This window comes from Callorhinus ursinus, unplaced genomic scaffold, assembly GCF_003265705.2.
Source record: "Callorhinus ursinus isolate GAN/ISIS: 27379988/994484 unplaced genomic scaffold, GSC_fseal_2.0 scaffold5, whole genome shotgun sequence".
Classification (NCBI taxonomy): Eukaryota; Metazoa; Chordata; class Mammalia; order Carnivora; family Otariidae; genus Callorhinus; species Callorhinus ursinus.
Genome location: NW_027397067.1, coordinates 44,627,826 through 44,645,108, shown reverse-complemented (window position 1 = coordinate 44,645,108; position 17,283 = coordinate 44,627,826). Strand labels below are relative to the sequence as shown.

General features: G+C 41.3%; 3 protein-coding genes and 1 non-coding gene across 12 annotated transcripts in view; 2 read left to right on the top strand and 2 right to left on the bottom strand.

Annotated features, from left to right (window-relative positions):
- Positions 1-8,910, bottom strand: part of ERICH5 (glutamate rich 5) — a 32,466-nt gene extending 23,556 nt beyond the window's left edge. For 2 of the 7 annotated variants that reach the window (XR_012378272.1, XM_073893010.1), the window contains exons 1-4: positions 8,720-8,910; positions 8,108-8,155; positions 7,877-7,979; positions 3,651-3,816 (exon numbers count right to left, since the gene is read on the bottom strand). Coding sequence is in view for 6 of the 7 variants with exons in the window: in XM_073893010.1 (XP_073749111.1) it covers positions 3,651-3,771 (121 nt within the window). In the remaining variant the exon portion in view is untranslated. Of the gene's footprint in view, positions 1-464; positions 718-3,650; positions 3,817-7,876; positions 7,980-8,107; positions 8,221-8,719 lie in introns of those variants that run through there. The other 5 variants (XM_073893014.1, XM_025870893.2, XM_073893011.1 and 2 more) reach the window with 4 other exon arrangements.
- A 19-nt stretch (positions 8,911-8,929) lies between these two features.
- RPL30 (ribosomal protein L30) lies at positions 8,930-11,979 on the top strand. Its single transcript, XM_025870894.2, has 5 exons — positions 8,930-9,030; positions 9,138-9,189; positions 9,461-9,606; positions 11,026-11,156; positions 11,882-11,979. Exons 2-5 carry the CDS (start codon positions 9,169-9,171, stop codon positions 11,929-11,931), a joined length of 348 nt encoding a protein of 115 aa, XP_025726679.1. The 5' UTR covers positions 8,930-9,030; positions 9,138-9,168; the 3' UTR covers positions 11,932-11,979.
- LOC112823740 (small nucleolar RNA SNORA72) lies at positions 11,575-11,706 on the top strand. Its single transcript, XR_003208114.1, has one exon. It is a non-coding gene; the product is annotated as a small nucleolar RNA SNORA72 (small nucleolar RNA).
- A 4,096-nt stretch (positions 11,980-16,075) lies between the features above and the next one.
- The window catches only part of MATN2 (matrilin 2), a 129,942-nt gene continuing 128,734 nt past the window's right edge, over positions 16,076-17,283 (bottom strand). The window contains exon 19 of one of the 3 annotated variants that reach the window (XM_025870890.2): positions 16,076-16,781. In XM_025870890.2, coding sequence (XP_025726675.1) covers positions 16,726-16,781 — 56 coding nt within the window. In that variant the 3' untranslated portion in view covers positions 16,076-16,725. The remainder of the gene's footprint in view (positions 16,782-17,283) is intronic. The other 2 variants (XM_073893007.1, XM_025870889.2) reach the window with 2 other exon arrangements.

Below are 17,283 nucleotides of genomic sequence, written 5' to 3'. Positions count from 1 at the left end.
AGGTACCACGTCTCTCCTTACGACCAGAAACTAATGGTTCCCAGTGAATTTGCAGCTTTATATAATCTGAAAGTTCGTACTTTGAGGAAATGAAAGAGCACCTCTTGTAAGGGCAGGAAAATACTCATCTGTTTAAGGGAACCTGCGGCCAACCGCGGTAGGGATTTAACCCCACCTTCCCGATCGCCCGTCGAGTAGGGTAACCCGAGGCCCGGCCCTTGGCCTCCCGCGTCGGGCAGCGTGCGCGGCGGGGCGCACCGGGACCTCCGCACCGCGGCTCCAGCAGCCGCGCTCCGGGTTTCCGGAGGGAGTCGCGCTGCGCTCAGGGTGCACTCCCGTCCTCAGCGAGCAGCCCGCCCCCTGCCGGGCGGGGCGGACACGAGTCGCACCTTTCGGACCCTCGGGGAGCAAGCCGACCCGAATCCCGAGGCCCGGGCGGGGTTGGGGCCGGGTCCCCTGCTCACCGCTGCGGAGCCTGCTGCTATCGCCGGCCTTGTTGAGGGCGCTGCTGGAGCAGCCCATCGCGGGCAGAAAGGCGGCCTTGTGGACCAGCGCAGCCACCTGTCCCAACCCGGCGCGGGTGTCGGCCGGAGCTCCGATCCCCCGCAAACCGCCCCGGCGGCGCCGCCGCTCCTCCAACTCTACCCGCCCGGCTCCCTCGGGTGCGGAGCGCAAGCGCACGGCGGAGCGCCGCGGTGGCGGTGCGCACCTGGGGAAGGTAGGCTGCCGCGCAGAGGGGGAAGGGGGGGGGGGGGGGGGGTCAGCGAGGGGCCTCGCCAGAGCGAGGAAGCAGGAGAGGACAGGGACAGGCAGCCAGGTGGGCAGAAGGTGGGGAGTACAGTCAAGGAGGAGAGGGAAAAGGCCTCAGTAGCAGGGATAGGGACGCTATCCCGGAGAGAGCGAAGGGCTGGGAGGGCTCATCCGAATCAACACTAAATAGCTGGGGAGGGGAGGAGGCGATTGTGGCCTGTGGCTATTGATTGGTAGACTAGCTTTGGATGGCAGTCTTATTCTTACATAACGTCAGTACTGTTACCACGAGGAAGTTTGCTGTTGAGATACTATTTAATCCACCTCGTATTCAAGTTTGGTCAATTGTCCAATCCAGGACCACACATTACATTTAATTGTTATGCCTCTCTTTAGTTTGCTTTAATCTGAAGTAGTTCCCTCAGTCTTTCTTTGTCTTTCATGACCTTGACTTTTTTTTTAAGAGAATAGGCCATTTATTTTATAGAATATTTCTCAATTTGGGTTTGTCCGGTGTTTCCTTATGATTGTTTTCAGGCAATGCAGTTTTGGCTGGAATGCAAGATGTTATGTTATCTGTGAATTCCCATCAAGAGCACATGATGTTGGGGCGCCTGGGTGGCTCAGTCGTTAAGCGGCTGCCTTTGGCTCGGGTCATGATCCCAGAGTCCTGGGATCGAGTCCCCCACATCAGGCTCCCTGCTCAGCGCCCTCTCCCACCCCCCCCCCTTGTGTTCCTGCTCTCTCTGTCTCTATCAAATAAATAAATAAAATCTTAAAAAAAGAGCACATGATGTCAGTTTGCTCAATTACTGGTGATGTTAACTTTGATCAGTTAGTTAAGGTAGTGTCTGCCAAGTTTGCCACCAAAACGTTACTATTTTACTCCTTGTAATTTATGGGGAGAGACTTTAAGACTAACATCCTATATCTCATCAAACTTTTATCTGCTGTTAGCCTACATTAATATTCTTGCTGGGATCAATTATTACTATGATGGTTATCAAATAGTGGTTTTCCAATTATATTATTCCTTCTACATTTATTAGTTGGCATTCTACAGTAAGGGAGCACTTTCCCTTTTCCTCCATTTATTATTCATTTATTTACAGCAGTAAATACTCATGAATTCTTACATTATTCAATGGGTCATGTTACCATTTGTGTTAGTTTTTTAGAGCTGCGATAACAAAGTACCACAGATGGGTTGACTTAAACAACAAAAACTTATTTCCTCGTAGTTCTGAGACTAGAAGTCAGAGAACAAGGTGTCAGTAGGGTTGGTTTCTTTTGAAGGCCTTTCCTTGGTTGGGATGGCAGTGTTCACCATATATCTTCACATGGTCTTCCCATAGTATAAGTATCTATGTCCTAGTCTCTTCTTACAAGGACACCAGTCATACTGGATTAGGGCCCACCCATATGACCTCATTTTACCTTAATTACCTCTTTAAAGGCCCTGTCTCCATAACAGCCATATTACAAACTATAGCGGTTAGGACTTCAACATATGAATGAGGAGGGCACAATTCAGATCCTTACACCTATTAATTTGGATACTCAAATTGTCTACAATTTGACATATTTCTCTATACGGGTCATGGGGGTACACAGCTATGGTCTTTATGGTGTGTTTAGAGGTCTCCCTCCCTCCCTTCCTTCTCTACCTCACTTCTCCTCCCCTTCCTACCCCTTCTCCTCTTTCTTCCCCCTCTTCCTCTCCCTCCCGCAGTGCAGACCTGACAGAGCCTGGGCTGCCCAGCAATCAATTCACAAATCCCTTCGAATGAAGAGAAGACTGGGTATCTTTGAGGAAGTACACTTTATAACATTACACATACGTATTATAACTTTCCTCCTAACCTTCTAATCAGGGTTACTGTGCCCCAAGGAAAGAGAAGTACTTTGAAAGTGGCTAAGGATTTGGCTGGATTCCAAGTCACTGAGCAAAATTACAGGATTAGCACAAGGAAGTTTAAGGGGGAGAGGTACGGGGATGGACCTTTCAGAATAGGCCATAATTTGGGGAATATTTATATCTTATATAAATGCTATCAAAAGGCCTTCACAGGTTGGGCTGCCATAACAAAAATGCCATTAACTGGGTGGCTTAAATAACATATTTATTTCTCATAGTTCTGGAGCCTCGGAAGTCTAAGATCAAGGTACTGGCTAATTTGGTTTCTGGTGAGAACTCTTTCTGGCTTGCAGATGGCAGCCTTCTCACTGTGTCCTCACATGGGGTGGGGGTCGGGGGACTTCCTCTTCTTTTTTTTTTAAGATTTATTTATTTATGTTAGAGAGACAGAGGGCAAGAGAGAGCGAGTGGGGGGAGGGGCAGGGGGAGAAAATCTTCAAGCAGACTCTGCTGCTGAGTGTTGGGCTTGATGCGGGGCTTGATCCCATGACCCATGAGAGAGATCATGACCTGAGCTGAAACCAAGAGTCATATGCTCAACCAACGGAGCCACCCAGGCACCCCTGAGACTTCCTCTTCTTACAAGGCCACAGCCCTAACAGATTAGGGCCTCACCCTTATGACCTCATTTAACCCCAACTACCTCCTCAACCCTACCTCCCCACTGAATCACATTGGGGTAAGGGCTTCAACATATGAGTGAGGAAGGGAGGGGGCACAAGTCAGTCCACAGCAGGCTCCCACTTCAGAAGATGCTTTTTTTTAAGTTAAAGTCACATTTAATTTGATTTAGCTAGTGAAAGTTTTTCAAAATTCCATTCTTCCTCAAAAGGGATACAAAAACTCACAGATTAAATATAAACACTAACTTGAAATTCTCTGAATCTTAATGCTTTCATGCTAAACCAGGGCTTACTGGGCCCAGTTAAGTACCCACTTTTCCCCATCAACTAATTTTTAGGAGTTCACTGGGGTATCTTACTTTTCCTTGGAGATAATTTTGTCAGCCAAGCCATGGTCTCTTCCATTTTCTTCAGAGGAAGCATTTTATAATCAGGTGAACAATAATAATCCATTGTCCTGTGGATGTTAGTCTTTTTCATGAGCCACCTCAATGCTTGCTCAACGGGCTCAGGAATAGGATGGCTCTAAGAACAGAGAAAGAAGACATACATGAGCTCAACTGCATGTTCCTCCACTTAACATGGTTTACCTGGCTGAGGGCCCAGTTTGCCAGTAGCACTAAGAGTGACCAACTATAAGCCTCCGAAATGGTACCTATACCTTGAAGGGCCGATCAGCCACTTCCTGAATGAGTGATAAGACCTCTTTGGAAACAGAAAGAGTGATTGAACCTCTTTGGTATTTTTTCCTTATTTTAATATACATTGGATTAGATTTGCTTTTCCTGCACATCAGGATAGTATCTTCAAGACATTACACACCAAGACACTACATTCAGTATTGTATCTTATCAAATAACTCACTTTACTATGAGACAAGTAAGGTAATAGGTTAATTTCTATGTGATTTACTGGCCTTTTCATCTACCTCCACATCCAGAAGAAGCTAAACCTATAGGATGATGGAGGGGCAAATTAAACACTCAGTTATGGCACCAGCCAAGAGAAAACATCTTTGACGGTTAGGGTGCTGCCCTATGGTTTGCAGAGTATGTTTCGAACCAGTGACTAATAAATGGGACTGCTTCTTCCATGACCATATACACAGATCTGGGTCTTGCTCTCCAGGCTTCTTATTCATTTGGTGAACTACAACCTAATTTTCCTTTTATGCTTAACTGAGCTAGTTTGTTTCTGTTGCTTACAACTTAATTATCTAGACTAATATACAATACTTACCCTACTTCCCCTCTCCCTGACCACTCTCCTTCTTAGCAATTACCTGTCCTGTCTTATTCCTTCAGTCTTATCTTGATAATACCTGAATATAACTGATACTGTCATTTTAAATGCTGATAGTACTTTGATGTGTTATATCTTGAAGGCATGGTCATAAATCTTTTCACTTCCTTTATCATTTTTCTTCAACATACTCATGTTTTGATGTTGTCCCAAATTTGCATTTATTATTTCTCCATTAACTAATCAGTAACATTTTCTGATCAGCATGACATAGAGTGTTACATTATTAAGGTCCAGGTAAAAGCAAAAAAATTGGTTTTAGCCTGTGTATCACACCTTTATTAAGGATAAAAGTACATGTACATGGCAAGCTTTTCAAATTATTGAAAATAATATGTAAAATGTCATATTATAGACACTTAGAAACATAGGAATCCCATTTATACTAAAATTTTAAAAACTGACTCTAAGAAATATAAAATAACCCAAAGACAAACATTTATAGACATCACTCTATGTTCCAAGTGTCACTCCTTCACAGTAAAATAGAGAATGAAGTACTCTGGGTTCTTTGTATCCAAGAGTATTTAAAAAACATATGCTCCTTGGATGGAAAAATGGTTTTAAAAAAAAGGAGAAAGCATTTCTCTGGCCTATTTTTAATCCAGTGCAGTCTGGAGCATTCCTAGTCTGAAAAGAGAGGGGCATAGGAGAAATATTTTGGATTCCTTATTATTGTCCTCTAATGGTTCAGAATTCTTGTATCGGGGTATGTGTTTAGTTAGTTGGAAGGTGACCAACATTCATTAGGTTTACAAGATATTTTCACTTAGATTCACCGTCCCTTCCTCTCTTCACCAGATTTCTGAACATGTATAATGTCCAGGGTGACTTAAGAATGTGAAGGTTGAGTTAAACAAATAGACTTCTAAATTACAGTTGATCCTTGAACACTGATTTGAACTGGTAGGGTCCACTTATACACGGATTTTTTTTTCCGGTACAGTACAGTAATGTACTTTCTCTTACGATTTTCTTAGTAATGTTTTCTTTTGTCTTGTTTGCTTTATCATAGAGTATATAATACATAGAATATAAAAAATGTGTTGGGATGCCTGGGTGGCTCAGTCGGTTAAGCATCCGCCTTCAGCTCAGGTCATGATCCCGGGGTCCTGGGATTGAGTCCTGAGCAGGGAGCCCGCTTCTCTGTCTGCCTGTCACTCCCCCTGCTTGTGCTCTCTCTCTGACAAATAAATAAAATCTTTAAAAAATAAAACGTGTTAATCGACCGTTTATGTTATCGATAAGGATGTTCTGGTCAGCAGTAAGCTATTAGTAGTTAAGTCTTTGAGGAGTCAAAAGTTATACATGGATTTTTGAAATGCATGGGGGGTCAGTGCCTCTAGCCTCTGAGTTGTTCAAGGGTCAACTGTACTAATGGGCCGCTTCCTAATCTGGACAGTGAATAACTAATAGCTGATGATAATGAATATGATAGTTTTAACTGCTTAACAATAAGGGATGGGCCAGTGTACTGAACCAATGAATACCAGATGAACTTCTTAGTATTTGCTCTAACAGGGAATGCAGCCTGTCACTTTTAATTCCCATAGCAAGTATAAACCAAAAGCACAATGAATGTAGGTGCCTGCAGAGTTCTCAGAAACTTGGAGCAGCAATTTTGGTGAATGAAAACCAAAGCCTTGTGTTAACTCTGTTCTATCACATTTACCTGTTGATATTTTTTCAAAATCACTCTGAAATGCTACCAACTGATACCCAGAATAAACAAAATAATATCTAGATGGCAAAATCCCTTCTTAAAGCATATATATTTCCCAACTTTTTAGTATGAAGATTTTCAAACTCAAAAGTTTAATAGTACAACCACCACTTATATACCCTCCACTTTAAATTCAACAGTTGTTAACACTTTGCTGCATTTGCTCTACCTACCTGTTTACCTTCATTTATTTTAGATTCTATTTACCTTTATTTTAGCGATTCAAAAATAAGTTGCAGATAATCATGACACTTCATCCATATATACTTCAACATACATCTCTTTGGAATAAGGACATGACTTAAAGCAGTTACTTTTAATAATAGTAAGAGTAATCTTTTAACACAGGGGTCAGCAAACTATGGCCTGCAGGCCAAATCTCACCAGCCACTTGATTCTGTAAATGTTTTATTGGAACACAGCTGTTATATATTGCCCGTGGCTGCTTTTGTGCTATGGCAGAACTGCGTTGTTGCCAGAGAACATATGGCCCCAAAGGCCTTAAATATTTATTCTTTGGCTCTATAGAAAAAGTATGCCAATTCCTGCTCTACTAAATACAAGTGTCGAAAATTTTATAAAATCTTCTTGAGTCAAAAGATAGGACTGTCATTTTTGCATGCTGTTTCTTCCCCTCGTATATATAGGTTTTGTAATGTTGTGAAAGACTTTAGGTGTGGGCAGGCGGCTGTGGTAGGAAGGTTGACGAGATGGGAGTTGGACTGATGAAGAGAACTAATATTCACCGCACATTTGTTCTGTACAAGGCCCAGTGCTAGATGCTTTATACACCATTACGTTTACTGGGATCCTCACAACAATACTACGAGGTAGACCTATTATTCTAGTTTTCTGATGAAGAAACTGAGGCTTAGGGAATTTAGACAATTTGCCCCAAGTCAAGCAGATATTAAATAGAAAAACCAAGAACCTAAGTCTGTCTCCAAAGAGATACAGCAAAATCAGTTAAGATTCTCTAAGAAGAATTCTCAAACATTCTGTGGTACGTTTCATACATAAAATAAGTGCTTTGGGCTTCTCTGGCTTCCAGTACAAAACCCTATTAAGATCGTTGGGATCTTTAAAGTATAGCGAGGACACATATAGTAAGAACCAGAAACTTGTTATCGTATAGCGAAAAGCACCCCAGGAAAGTCTTATCAAGTACTTTAATCATTTAATCTCCAAAATGGGGATAATATCTACCCTGATCACTTTGAGAGAAAGTATTAAAAAAGCTCTGAAAATATACGGCTCAATATAAAAGTAAAAGGCTTCATTATTTAGTTTTTGTCTTTACCTAAGCAGGCATGCCTCAAACCCAACTTGGCTATCTCATTCTTTAGTTTTTTGTGTTTATTTGAAAGTAACCTTTACCCCCAGCATGGGGTTCAAACTCAGGACCCCAAGATCAAGAGTTGCATGTTGTACCAACGGAGCCAGCCAGGTGCCCCTCATTCTTTAGTTCTTTACTTCTCAAATACTAGTATTTATAAGAATCCCCGAAGCTGCATATTAAACTGAGATTCCTATGCTCCACCAGAGATTTCTTCTACATACCTGGGTGGGGTCCAAGAGTCAGAATGCAAGGTGATTATCAGGTGATCTGGGAGCCATACTTTCAGAAATACTGCTTTCAGATATAACTGGTGTTTCGCAAGACCTATTTAAAGTCACCACTTTATTATTAAAAAGGAACTTTACATAACAATGCATGCTGTAAAATAATTCAAGTAGTACTGAAATACATAAGGTAAAAAAATGTCTTCTCATCACCTACTCTCCTCATACCTCATCCAGTGGTGAGTTTTGACGATTAGCTTTCCAGACTTGAATTTTCTATGCATATACAAACACATACATTAAGAATGATGAGCATTTGATGTTGTTTCTAATTTCTTTTGCTGTTAAAGATAATGCTGAAATAAATATCCTTGTTCACATGACTTTGAGAAACTGTTTCTGTAGGATATATTCCTAAAAGTTGACATACGATGACGGCTTACTACCTATTGGTCCAATTTTACACTTTTTGGGTACTAGTGGGAGACGCTCTGTGCTCGCTATTTTTAATGATCCGTCACTGGACATTTATATCAGGGCCCAACGTTCACAACAAAAAGATCTGTCAAAGAGATCTGTTTATTGCTCTATGAAGATTCGGCTTACAAGGTTACGGTAACACCGCCACTAAAGAGGTGAGTTTGGGGAAGTCAGCGCGGGCCGGCAACTTGGGCGAGGGCAGGGCAGGGCGCACAGTTGCTTCGGCCCGCGCGGAAGTGACGCGGAAGGGTAGACCCAGGAGCTGAGGCGCACTGGAGTCCCCTCCAAGAGCCGCGGCTTCAGGATAGATGAGCTCCGCCGCACACAGACCGTGGTCCAGCCGCCGCCGCCCCTTCTCACCGTCCCTCCCGCCTCTCTCAGTCGGCTTCTCCAACTCCCGCCCGGTTCAACGTTCCCCGGTTCCTCAGTTCGCAGCTCGGAGCAACAGACTAACACAACTTTAAGGCCCGCAGCAAGAGTAGGGGTACAGGTCTGCCGCCATTCTAACTAGCCATACAAACAGCAGCAGCCAGCGGCCCTCCTCTCCTTGCCCCTCCCCTTCCGCTTGCGGCTTACTTCCGGTTCCGGCGTCCAGGCTTTGCGGTGAAGAGCTTTGCATTGTGGGAACTCTTTCCTTTCTGTCTCCCGGCCATTTTGGCGGCTGGTTTTAGGTGAGTGGGCTTTGCGGGGCCGACGTTTAGGCAGCGCGGGGATCCCGGCGCGTTGCTGTTTGGAGCTGCGATCCTAAACTTCCTGTCCTGTCCTCTCTATGTTCCAGGTTGGGGCCGTCCCGCATCTAAGGCAGGAAGATGGTGGCCGCAAAGAAGACGGTGAGTGAAACGCTCCAGGGCTGGAAGCCGATTCACGTGGAGGACTGAGTCTCGGCCCGGGCGGGCAGATCTGAGCACACTGGGGAGACAGCATGCCCACTGGCATGGAGGGGCCCGAGAGGAAACCGAGTGGTCCTCTCGGTGACTTCGGATCCTAGACTTGGGAGGTTTATTAAAGGGCTCGACTTCCAGAAAGCTGGATGCTGTTTTGAGATGGTTAAAAAAAAAAAAAAAAAAGCCTTAAAATCCGTGTTAAATGTTTGCTTTGTAGAAAAAGTCGCTGGAGTCGATCAACTCCAGGCTCCAGCTTGTTATGAAAAGTGGAAAGTACGTGCTGGGGTACAAGCAGACTCTGAAAATGATCAGACATGGCAAAGCGAAACTGGTCATCCTCGCCAACAACTGCCCAGCCTTGAGGTAATCGAAGGAACCTTGAGGGTGTGTGTCGCCCACTGTATATTGATCGGAGTGAATACCCATGAGTGTTACCATGGGCAATCTGGGTAGTACGAACTCGGTTTTACGTAAAATTTGTTTTACAAGCGAGCATTTGGAGAAGAATCTACGGTTTCTTCTGTGGTGGTTGGGGCTGACGGCCCCGGCCCCCCATCATGTTCTCTTATTGTGTAAGCTCGTCTTTGGGAAAAATGTGTGGCAGAGGGGTAAAAACCACAGAACATCAAAGTTGGAGGGAAGCACAGACACGTTACTTGTTTCACCATGTGTTTTGTGTCCTGCCGTTTGGGTCATTTCTTTAAAATACATAATTTTTCGAACTCGTTTTAGTGTAGAAAAGCTAAGATAAGAAAAGTTCAGGCTGGCCGTGGAGCTGCAGGTTCCTAATTCCCCAGGTTTTTGCTTGACTTCACGGTTTTGAAATTGAACTTAGTATGGAAAATAAGGTAAAGAAACTTGGACTGTGCAGAATATAAGCAGCATGATCAGCCCCTCCAGCACATTGATTTTTCTGTGGTAATGCATAGCCTGCTCACAGGATTTTGTATAGGGTACCTGTATGTAATTGGTTTTCCTGGAGTGCTCCGTCCTCCATCCCATCCCATGGTTTGGTCTTCAAGCCTATCTTCTATGACAGTGCTTCTCAAACGTGAATGTGCACAGTTGCTGGTAATCTTGTTAAATGCGGGTTCTGATTTCATGGGTTTGGGTAGGGACCTGATATTAATGCATTTTTAACAAGCACTCAAATAACTGCTGGTCTGTGGATCTATATTTTGAGTAGTGGTACTGTTCTGTTAGGACTCCCTTCAGAAGGATTTGTAAAACCTTTAATGTCCATCTACTCAAATTGACACAGAAATGTTAGCTCTGTGTAAGTAATACTCCCCATCTAGGATTCAGAGCACCAGACAGAGAAATAGCTTATCTTTTAAAGATAACATGGGTTTGGATCCTGGAACCTCCACTTACTCTAATGTGCCTGAATGTCTTCATTAGTTTAAAAAGAAAAAAAAAAAAGGAATATATACTACTTAAGAGGTTGTTGTGGAATTATATAACATAAAGTGTCTGGTGACTAGTAATTGCTAAGTAAATACTTTTATTTCACATCCTCCTCTCTTTTCCATGAGCATAGTTATAGTCTTAAACATAGATAGTCAGAAGGTGACTTGGTGATTGTCCCATTTCATATAAGGGATCAAAGGGAAGGATGGTTTGTATTGGCTAATGGATGTGGTACTTTTTTTAAAGAGTAACAACTGGTTTAGTTACTGTTGGAAAGCCTTACCAACATTAAAACTAATGACGAAAGTAGTAACATTTTATCTGTCAGTCACTTGTTATGGTATTTATTTATTTGTCTTTTGGTTTCTGAAGGAAATCTGAAATAGAATACTATGCCATGTTGGCCAAAACTGGTGTCCATCACTACAGTGGCAATAATATTGAATTGGGCACAGCATGTGGGAAATACTACAGAGTATGCACACTGGCTATCATTGATCCAGGTATGTTTTTTAAGTCCTAGAATAATTTTTTTTCCTTTATAATACAATTACAGGTATTCTTCGCTATACCAATGTCTATGGTTCCTAGGTTCAGATATTGAGAATTTGGATAGAGCAAGGGATATCCTGTAGTTTTATTTCACAGAGAATTGATAATGAGTATCAGTACATTGTAATAGTTCTTGTTATAAGTGAATTTTTTTTACTTCGAAATGAATTTTGTTTGAAGCACTTAAATAATTTAGGACCTTGGTAAAGGTGAAGTTATAAAAGTGGAGAGTAATCAGGTGAAATAGTGGAAGAGAGGAGTCCTTATTGGCTGCCTAAGAACAGATAGGTAAAATTAAGTTGAGAAGAAGTGCCTACAAATACAGATCGTGTTATATTTTGAACTTACGAGTTTTTAATTCATAAAATACCGCGAATATTCTCGCTGTTCTGATTTTGTAATAATCAGGGCAGGCTAAACATTCGCTATATTAAGACCATGCATGTGTCCCCAGACCTAGTTCTTTCCCTAGGTCTGGTTTTAACAATGCCGGTGATAAACCAAGTCTGATTATATGATGTATCATATATGGGAAGTGCCTGTGACTCAGTATCTGATTATCCTTGAGAAATGACCTCAAAGCTAGTGTCACAACCTTTGGAGATAGCCATTGCTAATTTGATGATTACCAGTTGCAATTAAATTAATTGTAAAACTGTTGTGTTTTATTTTCTAGGTGATTCTGATATCATTCGAAGCATGCCAGAACAGACTGGTGAAAAGTAAATCACGCATAATTTTTCTTTAATAAAACTGGCCACAGCTTGCACTGTATTCATTGCAGTTTTTTTCTTTATATCTTTTTGTTTCCATACACTTTCCTGAAGATAGGATTTGAGAGGATGAGGCAGTTAGATGTGGTGGCAAGACTTTTGAGTTAAGAGCTGTGTGTCCCAGTTTCTGTTTTCCTTTTTGTAAAGGGAGTGCAGAGTTCCTTTCCTCTACTAGATTTTTAAAAGATTCCAGTCTTTTAAAATTGTTGATCCTGTTGGCGTATTATATTTGAGTATGTTTGAGAGGCAGCAAAGATCAATACCCAGAATTTAACCAGAATTATAATCCCAGCCTAAATCTACAAATCTGATTAGCAGAGAAGATTAAATGAAATACGTATTCCCCTCCCAAAATTTTGTGTGTCTGAAAAGTTCTATTGAACTTTAATAAAGAAGGATTTTTCCTAAGGGTGTGTAGTGGTTGAAGTAGAAGATCTGTACTTGGAGCACTTCAGAAGAATCCCAGATCTTCAGTAAGTGCTAAGTCCACAGTTGACCAAAGTTTGTTTTATATCATTTTATTCTTAGAAGATAAGATACACTGTGAAGTATATTTAGCATTCAGATTTTTGGGAAACTGCATACCATGTCTCTCAGATATGTCTGATGGGAACCCTTTTCCCAAATCTGTTACTTCCGTTGGGACATTTCCAGGAGTTACTTGGGGAAAAATACTGATTTAGATATATCCTGATTTAGAGAGTCAAATGTTGCTGGTAGAGTATAGATATCTGTGCTGGGCTCTCGGGCTGCAACAGTGTCAGAAATAACCATGTCTTTTGGACTTAAGATCTTATTCGGCTCTCATAGGCAGTTTTGGATAGGAGATGAGGATGCCATCAGTATACCGTATGGAATGTCAGTGTCCAGTATTTACTGAACTTGGAGTCACAAGATTCCTTTTTAATCACTATGGAACAACCACAGATGGGTCAAATTCCCAGTTTTTTAGGTAAGGGAATAGGTTAATACTGCATGATTTTAGTTTGTGTCTGAAGTTAATCTGAGGTTGTAGATATAATTTGAAGAATAGCTGTTACCAACTGGTTTTCTTACTGGTTGTTCAGTTACTCAGTATTTTATCAGTTTGGGAGCACTACTGACATTTTTTCATGGGACAATTCTTTGTTGTGGAGGACTGGATATACTGCAGGTTATTTCTCATGGTTTTCCATGTTGTAATGATTCCCCCAAATGTTACCCCACGTTTTCAAAGTAGCATCTCCTGGTTAAGAGCCACAGAGATACAAAAATCTGTTAAATGTTCTAAAGTGCTCATATTTTCATATCCAGAGACTTGTGCCCAAGGTGTTTTAAAATGCTTAAAATTTGTCCTTGAAAAGAATTGCTTGCTGGTCTCTGATGCTATTAGTCTGTTCCATAGTTGTTAGAAATGTTTGTCTTTGGGTTAAGGAAGTTTGTGTGCTTACTTTCTACTTACTTGGTAAATTTTGCCTTTCAAATTGAGCTTGCAGCGATATGGGTTAATTTTGGATTGTTTTTCCCTCCAGGTTGACTTGTTACAATTTAATTTCTTAAGGGGTGGTCCCTGAAGAACACAATATTGCAGGTACCAGTGTACCATGTCTTTGTAATGGTTCTGTTGCAGCACTTTTGGCTGCAGGCATTTTGGAATGATGGTTTCTGGGAAATAATTTTGTGATTTCTAGGGGCTTCTGTGTGGTGATAATATGCTATAAGGTCATTCAGCTTTTGCCTTTGTGCTTTTCGTGCACTCATTTAAGAATAAAGGAATTTAAAGTTCAGAGAAAAGGAGTTTAAAGCTTGTAGATGGGAAACCTCTCACTCATTCTGTCTTGGGACAGCTGTGATGAAGTGCTATTAAAATGCTGTCAGAATTAGAGAAAATACCACTGGCCAGGAAGATCTGGGGAGTCCTAAGTTTTAGGTATTTTTAAAATGTTATTTTCTGATTATAATCAAAGTAATGTGTTTGGCTGGGAATCTCTAATATGCGGGGGATTGCAGGAAATTCCAGCCAACTAGATTTATTCCATACTTGTACTGAGCTACCCGTTAGGTCTGGAGATAGAAATGTCCCAAAAAAGAGGCTGGTTATTGTGGAGTGTTTAATTGCAATTGGTATGGTATCGTGGCAGGGGCAAAAGGTACGTGAAGAAACCAAACTCTAGGCTGGTCCTGAATGCAATTAGTTGGGCCTTTGGGAAGATCTGGTTCATGGAAAACAATTCTCTTTGCTTGCAAATCTTATTTCCAGCTGCCCCTTAACACTTGGGCTCCCCTGTTTGCAGTGGCATCTGGTTTCCTTCCCCCTTGCCCTCCTTTTCCAGGCCTACCCCTACATCCTCTTCTAGTCTAGATTGGGTGCCTCTGAGTTACCATAGAACTTTTATGGCATTAATCACACCTGTTTCTCACTAAGGTCCTAGAGGACAGACTCAACTTTATATCACGAGTTCAAACACCAGGGTGAATAATGACTTTTAGGGCTTAAACATTTACTTAATTCTCACTAATAATGCTTGTGGCTCTTCTAGGCCAGAATTTCATCTTCATCTTGTTGATAGTAGGTCTTGAACATCTATACATTTACTATAATTTACTACTTCCTACCTGTTTGCTTCAAAAGGTAATTTAGGAGTGGGAATCTGCCTAAGTACTTCACTTAGATAAGGTAAGCAAAGCATTCATTCATTCACTGAACATACATATAAATTACCGTCTTTGTGTCAGATATCATGGGCTGCTGAAGAATAAAAAGTGTCTAATAATTGAGTATTTAAAATGATACTTTACTAAGTAATGTACACATTAACCCATTTAATCCTCTTGGCAATCCAGTGAGATAGTACTATTAGTCCCATTTGACAGATGAAAAAATCAAGGCTTGTAAAGGTCACCACAATAAACCTGAATGTAAAACCTTTACACCTAAGACATAACAGATAGCAAAACAAGGAAGAGGAGGAAGTATTTCAGATTTTAGACCATCTTCAAGTAAATATCTTAGATTAATATGTAAATTTGACTGATTGGTTAGAGGCCTTTGTTTCCTTTGAAGGCATTCTCCCCAAGATGAAGAAAGTTGAAAACTCTATGATTAAATGTATTTAATGGCTAAAAATAAAGGGGTGGGGGGGTGCAGTCTAGAGCCACTAGAGGGAGCTGGGACTCAACAGAAAGTGAAGTACAATTGAGCCAAGGAAGCAATGCCTGAACTAGGAGTACCTCTCAGAAGGTAATGCCAACCCAAATCAGTGCTTACTAATGAAATCCTGTTCAGGATCAATTGGATGACTCAAATACAAATACAAACTGAAGGTTTAATACTTTAGATCACAACTTTTATATTTGGAGAGAATCATGATTTTCAGGTAAGATTGAAGCTTAAGAGATATTCTTCCCACTCTGCCACACTGCCCTTTGGGAGAACTGTCTGATGAAAACACTCATCTTGAAATAGTTAAATATAAGCTTATTGAAGGTGTTCTGTTTAAAAAGTATCATTTGGCCTCAAATACAGTAGCTTCCATGCAAAGGATGTCATTTTGGGGGTCTTCATTTTTGTTGTTGTGAGATTTATTTTAGAGTGCATGAGCTGGGGAAGGGGGCAGAGGGAGAGTGAATCCCCAAGCAGACTCCCCGCTAAGCACAGAGCCACACTAGTACTCATCCCAGGACCCCAAGATCACGGATCATGACCTGAGCTGAAACCAAGAGTCAGATGCCCCTACCTTTGGCTTTTTAAAATTCATCTTTGAGTTTTACTGTCTATACATGTAGGTCTGGTGCCTTCCTTTTAAATGTTGTATGGTATTTCTGAGGTAGGGACCACACCACAATTTTATCAGTTCCCTTTCTGATGATGATTTAGGTTATTTTCAATTTGTGACTTAGAAACTTAAGTGACATTCTTGTACGGGTCTCCTTGTGTGTATGTGCTAAAGTCCTCTAGTTAGATGCCTGTGAGGGCAGTTGCTAGAGTGCAGGCTTGTGTGCATTTTCAGTTTTACTAGGTATTGACAGATTATACTCCAAAGAGCATGCCCATTTGCATTCTCAGTAGTGTGTACAAGAGCCCCATTTTCTTCATCCTTGCCAACACTGTAGTCAGACACTAATTTTGCCAAGCTGATGGTTTTAACGTGTTTTCCAGATGGCCAGTGAGAGTCAACATTTTTTTTTTCAAATGCATATTGACCATTTCCCATATACACATACCTTGCATTCAAAGTTAACTAGGAATTTTAGGCAGAATACCATTCTCTGAAGTGGTGAATTTTAATATTGTATAAAAAAAATCCAACTTGTTACACAAGTACATACGTTTTATGATTTTATGCATACATCCATATACATATATCAAGATAAAAGTCCAATACAAAAAAAATAGCTTTTTCTATAGCCAGTGTTCTACAGAAGTAAGACTGCAAACTATTTTGTAGTCAAATGAGATCGCAACACTCAAGGCAGGACAAGGCAAAAGCAAATCATGTCCACAGTATGTTACAGAATATCTTGCATAGCTTGTTTGTTCTCACTTGATAATCTCATTTTAGGGTTCTGAAGCACTTTTTCTCAAATTTAAACAAGTTAGTGTGTACTTTTCCCTTTGTGTTCTATAGCAAACCAGCTTTCTCAGTACTAGTTATGTTTTACTTTACAACTTTATAGACTTAACAATAGCCTGAGCTTTGGGGCCCAAGCTGCTTTCATTGTAACCCTTGATACAATGATGGACAAATACGTAGAGCATTTCGGATCTTCATCTGTATCTCAGCCGATTTTCCAGGGCTTCCATCCTTTGTGTCATTTCTTCTAGTGACTCTCAAATTAAGGAAGAGGAATCTGAATTGTCTATTTTTACATTCAAATACAACTTGATTTAGCTACATAAAAATCTGTCCTGAAAGATACAAGCCTTTGGATTTTCCCTTTTGGAAAAATTTTTAAACTCTGACTTGAAGGTTTATAGTAAGCCGTTTAACACATGCTATCAAGACCATAAATCTCTTGGGGTGCCTGGGTGGCTCATCAGTTAAGTGTCAGCCTTTGGCTCAGGTCATGACCTCAGGTTCCTGGGATCAGGCCCCACGTCAAGCCCCACATCGGGCTCCCTGCTCAGCGGGGAGCTTGCTTCTCCCTCTCCCTCTGCCTACTGCTCCCCCTGCTTGTGCTCTCTCTCTCTCAAATAAATAAAATCTTAAAAAAAAAAAAAGACTACAAATCTTTCAGGTTAAATATTTTTTTAACAGAAATAGTTAAAATTATTTTTTGAAAGAATGTGTGCATGGGAGAAAGGGGCGGGGTGGGGGGAGAGGGA

Excerpts from the sequence above, each read along its gene's own strand:
- RPL30 (XM_025870894.2), top strand. The coding sequence starts at position 9,169 with ATGGTGGCCGCAAAGAAGACG. Across the intron at positions 9,607-11,025 it reads AACAACTGCCCAGCCTTGAG|GAAATCTGAAATAGAATACT; the intron begins GTAATCGAAGGA and ends TGGTTTCTGAAG. Across the intron at positions 11,157-11,881 it reads ACTGGCTATCATTGATCCAG|GTGATTCTGATATCATTCGA; the intron begins GTATGTTTTTTA and ends TTTATTTTCTAG.